This window comes from Gekko japonicus, unplaced genomic scaffold (genome assembly GCF_001447785.1).
Source record: "Gekko japonicus isolate JY-2015 unplaced genomic scaffold, Gekko_japonicus_V1.1 scaffold115, whole genome shotgun sequence".
Taxonomy (NCBI): domain Eukaryota; kingdom Metazoa; phylum Chordata; class Lepidosauria; order Squamata; family Gekkonidae; genus Gekko; species Gekko japonicus.
In genome coordinates this window covers 902,887-908,596 of record NW_015163095.1, presented here as the reverse complement: position 1 = coordinate 908,596, position 5,710 = coordinate 902,887, and the positions used below count along the sequence as shown (strand labels likewise).

The following is a 5,710-nucleotide window of genomic DNA, read 5'->3' as shown; positions in this document are numbered from 1 at the left end:
CCCCACCAATATGTCCAAGAATCCATTAAAGTCCTGAAACTCCACCTTGAATTTGCCCCAGCCCCGTATAGCCACCGGATTCTTATTAAAATCCTGCAGTTTAAAGTGTGGCTTCCGCAGAGGGCCCCCCCCCTGGACAGAGCCTCCGCAGGGTGTGAGATTATGGTGAACTCGGAGCCGGTATCGAGTTCCATGCTACAGGGGGACCCCTCTATACGGACCGAAACGTGGATTTTGTTTCGGCCGTCTCGGAGCATTTCACCTACCTGGGGCTGGGGCTTTTTGGAGACTGTGTGGAGGTCGATGGAGTGCAGATCCACGGTGTGGATGGGCTCAGTCAGATGTGCTGACCTCTTTCCTTGCTGGTGGCGGCCGCGGCAAACCTTGGCAATGTGTCCCTGTTTGCTGCAAGCCCGGCAGACGGCGTCCCGGAAACGGCAGGTCCGGCGCTCATGCGATTCTCCGCAGCTCGCACAGGGTAGGTTGAACTCCGAAGACCTCGCCGGCTGGGCCACCTTGGATCGGTGCAGCTGCGAGGTTTTGCGCTGAAGTTGCTGCACCTCGTCCTCCTCAGAGTCGGCCGACTCCGCCTGGGTCTGGGTGCGATGGACCTGGATACGGTCTGGATGCGCCGTTTCGTAGGCCGCTGCTTCCTTCCCTCTGGTTGGTGCGGGCTAGGATCCGCTCTGCTATTGTTCTCCCGGAACGAAGCTTGGGACTTGTGCGCGACCGCATGGCCCAACGGTCGCGCACGTGGCAATACGGATACATTACAGTGTAGTTCCCAAAACTCCTTCAGGAAACATTCCCTTTACACGAATAACTTACTTGATCACTGTCTAGTTGATCTCTTCAGTGGAAAGTTGCTGGTTGTAATTAAGACTGTAACTTATAAGTGTCCATTCTAGTGATTTAAGCACCAGAAACTGTGGTTTACTGGAAGGCTAAGGACACCGAAGAAACTGGGCAAATGTACAAGGGTCAGGAAGTTCTGCAGAATCTGACTGGATCTGAGTCTGCAGAGTAAGAAATTCTTAAATTAATAGATGACTGGAAGTACATGAAGGAGACTAGTTAGACTCTAGAGTGATGGGAGAGTGGGAAACTTTTTATAGACTTTTTACTCGATCTACACCCTACGAAGCCCTTAGTGGAAGGGCCCCGGCCTCTACCTGGCATACAACTGTATCTGAAGAAGAGTGCATGCACAGGAAAGCCTATACCTTGACTAAAACTTTGCTCATCTTAAAGGTGCCAACTGGACTCAAACTTTGTTCTGCTGCTTCAGACCAACATGGTTACTCACCTGAATCTAACAGAGGTAGCCCATTACTGTGGGAGTAATGCAAAATTCTGCAAATTATGAACTTTTCTGCCTCAGTATAAGATCAACTCCTGTACAAGCAATTCCAACTAGATCAGCTGCTCATCCAGTCTGTCGATTTCCTGAGAATGTTCTGACCAGCACCTTTGTAGATGGGGTCATCTTTGCACCCTACAGCTCCTGTACTAGCATGGCTGCCACCAACTCACATGAAGACTCCAGGCTCTCATTCTGCTTTTGAAAGGTTTTAACAAGATTCTCTGGCTTGATCTAAAGCAACTCTTGAAGATTCTTTTGAGAGGTCTCTATACTGCTCAGGCTTGTTTCAAGTAATCTTTGTTTATATAAGCAGAGCCTAGCAGAATCAGGCATGCTCCTAAAAGCAGGCAGCAACTGTGCCCAAAGGTGCATCACCTTCAACCTGATTCAGTTCTGCAGGGCCTGCAAAACAGAGACATTTCACAGGTCTATGGTTGAAGTGGTGGTAATTTCATCTGTATTGGCCTCCCCTGCCCTGCCTTGCTTTGTTGCTCTGCTTGGCGGTTCATCTGCTATAGTACCATCACAACATCCATGGACACATCTGAAGTACAATCTTCTTTGAGAAGATGACACACCTAGTTGCGCCAAACTGTGTGCTGCCAGCTGATTGACTAGATATATACTGTAGTTATTTATCATTGTTTTAAATTGGGTTTTAATGTTTAATTTATTATTGTACTGTCGGTACCTGATGTTACCTGCCCTGAGCATTGCTATGCAAGGGGGGAGGGCTACAAATCAACAAACAAGCAAACCAACCAACACAGGATTCTATTGTGGAAGCTTTGGTGGACAATTTGCATACAGAAGTGGACTGGAGAAACATGACCCTATTAATTTTGCAAGATGATTCAGTGGCTTTTGATACCCATAAATCATCAGATCATATCCAAGTGTAGATGCTTTTCTAGCTCTCTCAGAAAGAACTGTTAAGTTGTTCTTCATCTAACTCTTGGAAGTTATCCTGTTGGGTATCACAAGTATGGTTTACCTTCTATATAAAGCCAGTGTGTGAGATTGTATGAAAGCTTGGAATGAGGTGTTCTGTGCTAACTTTTGTAAAGCTGTATCAGATTTCTGAATCAGTGGAGGCAGTGGTAGGCTGAATGAGAATTAATAGCCTGAAACTTCATATAGATAGGTTCGAAGTAATGGGGTTTTGCCCAAATGACCAAGGGAAGTGAGGTTGGCTGTGTTGCATGGAGCCCTGCTTGCCCACCAAGCGCATTCATAGTCTGAGAGCATTCTTGAACCCAGTTTGAGTTTTCAAATAGTAGCTGTGTGGCCTAGAGCATATTTTAATAATCTTCAGAAATCAACATTACAGTTTTCTAGAAGCGTATTTTTAAAGAGACATATTCTCATTTAAATATGCCTTTGATTAATTTTGGGTTTTTTTACTCTGTATTTTACTGTATTTATTTAATTTTTTGAGAATTTTAATTTGCCTTTTTTTGTTAGCTATCTTGTCTTTTCTCCCCCTCATCTGGGAAAGAAAAGCAGGATATAAATACCAGTAGTAAGAGTACCAGTCCAAAGCCTAGGACTTGGGCGATTAATGGCCATTGGATTGAGCAAGTCAATAGTTTCAAATATCTTGGTGTAGTTTCACAGGTTTCAGGCTCTGGGGTTAATCATAGCAAGTATGTCACTGATCAAGGAGAAAGATCGGAAAATACCATAGTGAGATTTCTTCGACTTCATGGGGGCATTTGTTCCTGCAGCCCTTAAATTATATAAGGCCAAAACTTTGACATTACTGCTATATGGAACATTCTCAGGATGCCTATCTCATGTTTTGCCCCACAAGAAAGAGTACTATCAAAGTTTTTAAGAGCTGTTTTACAAGTCCCTAGATGTGTATCCAATGGATAAGACTTGAGAGAGGTATTATAAGGGTCAAAGCCAGGATGCATATCCTATCCATCTACATGTGGTTAAAAGGTCATCTCAACCCTCAAGGCCTGTTCCCTTTGATACACCAAGATCATTATCAATCTAATTGGCTCAAGGCTGTTCAAAGTCATATCAACAGAACTGGATTCTCTCCCCAGGTACTCTTATCTTGCAGATTTGAACAAGCAAAAAGGTTAATTAAAGAGAGAATTGAAGATACAGAACACCAATCTGACATTTCCAGTGCACCAAACCTTATTGCGCTGTCAAATGTCAAAAATACTGTTGCACTGCTAGCTTATCTGGCTTCTTTGGAAGTAAACAGTTTTAGAAAGGCGTTCACCTTGGCAAGGAGTTCCACACTCCCCTCTGCACTGCTTGAAGGCAGGTATAAGAAAATCCCCTACCTAGAAAGGTTATGTATATGCCCATTAAGGGAGGTCGAGTCCATTGAGCATATGTTCTTTAGTTGCTCATTACCCCATTGCTGGATAAGATTTCCAGTTGCACAAATAAAGCCAGGATCAATCGCCTTGTATCTGATAAGAATAAAAAGATCACTTATCAAGTAGCTAGGTTTTGTGTATTGATACTTAGATTATGGAAATCGTATTTTAATCAGGTTCCAAATTTTCATCTTTTTATCTTATATATTCTGCATTGTGTGTGTAAATTTTTTAAAATTATTACTAGATATATATGGCTGGTCTAGTGACCACAGTAATATTTATTTATTTATTTATTTATTTATTTGTCAGATTTATACCCTGCCCTCCCCGCAAAGCAGGCTCAGGGCGGCTGATAATAATAAAGTAAAGTAAAGGTAGTAAGAGTACTTAATAACTGCAGGGAAATGACATTTTCTCAGTGATCTTCGCAGCCATTTGAATGTTGGAAAAACACAATATTTCTGAAGGACCACTTGCTCCTATACAAACTTTCTGAAAACATCTGTAGGGGATCACATCCAGCAGATGCCCCTGACTTCAGAAGTTATGTAGGGATGACCAGACAGATTGCCTTCTCTGCAGTGACATCCCAGTGTTAGACTGTCCTCCTGACACCAAATCTATTGCTTGCTTGAATCCAAACCTTGTTTTCTATCAGGAATTGGACACTTCTCCCATTTGAGAAGGTGAGCGATTTTCACCAATTCCCCTTCCCTACTGCAAAACCCACATTGTGCCGTGTGGGCTGCAGTTGGTTACATTTTCACCGAGTTCTGTGTGGGCAACTTTGGATGTAAGACACTAAATTCTGGTGCCAGGTTAAAATAATTGTATTCTCCTGAACTTTTAACAGATGGTGCCTTTTGCTATATGTTAGCACTGCTGGTGCTGCTTCAGAATTTTATATCGCAATTTTATTGATTTTTAAAAAAAATATGGTTGGTTGGTTCGCCATCATTCTGGTTTTTAAAATGAAAAGCAAAATATAAATATTGTAAATTAATTATATCTCCAATAGAAATGCTACTTGTCTGTAGTAACAAATCAGAAACACTGTATTTATCGCAGGATATACTCATTAACTTGTAAGATTTATAGTAGTGATGCTTATTCAGCAGCTCAGGTCCATTCTCTTCTGATTTTAGTGATTCAAACACAACTAATTAATGAAGAACAAATTTCCAAAAGAGAAACTATCAGGTTAGAAGCTCAAGGAGACCAACTGGCTATTGATCCAAGTGCACTGGCTTTGACAGCCACTCAAGGTATGCAGTCTCCTTATTTCCCTGTTAACATTTATACAAATATTCAAGGAAGTCTACATATGCGGATGACACCCAGCTCTATCTGCTGTTGGGCGGCCACTCTGGCTCTACACGGTAAGATCTGGACCAGGCATTACAAGCTGTGGCTGGTTGGCTTAGACTGAGTCAACTGAAACTGAATTCGATGAAGACATAAGAACATAAGAGAAGCCAATGTTGGATCAGGCCAATGGCCCATCTAGTCCAACACTCTGTCACACAGTGGCCAAAAATACCAGATGCCATCAGGAGGTCCATCAGTGGGGCCAGGACAGTAGAAGCCCTCCCACTGTTGCCCCCCCCAAGCACCAAGAATACAGTGCATCACCTGTCCCAGCCTGTGAGTTCCTATCTATACCTTCTGGCTAATAGCCACTGATGGACCTCTGCTCCATATGTTTATCCAGTTCCCTCTTGAAGCTGTCCATTCTTGTAGCCGCCACCACCTCCTGTGGCAGTGAATTCCATGTGTTAATCACTCTTTGGATGAAGAAGTACTTCCTTTTATCTGTTCTAATCCGATCGCTCAGCAATTTCATGGTGTGCCCACGAGTTCTTGTATTGTGAGAAAGGGAGAAAAGTACTTCTTTCTCGACCTGCTCTATCCCATGCATAATCTTATAAACCTCGGTCATGTCACCCCTCAGCTGTCATTTCTCCAAGCTTAAGAGCCCCAAGCGCTTTAATCTTAATTC

General features: G+C 43.0%; 1 protein-coding gene across 1 annotated transcript in view; it reads left to right on the top strand.

Moving 5' to 3' along the window:
- Positions 1 to 5,710, top strand: part of LOC107106419 (adhesion G protein-coupled receptor E3-like) — a 28,757-nt gene that overhangs the window by 3,290 nt on the left and 19,757 nt on the right. Inside the window, exon 2 of the mRNA XM_015406559.1 lies at positions 4,857 to 4,976. Coding sequence (XP_015262045.1) covers positions 4,857 to 4,976 — 120 coding nt within the window. The remainder of the gene's footprint in view (positions 1 to 4,856; positions 4,977 to 5,710) is intronic.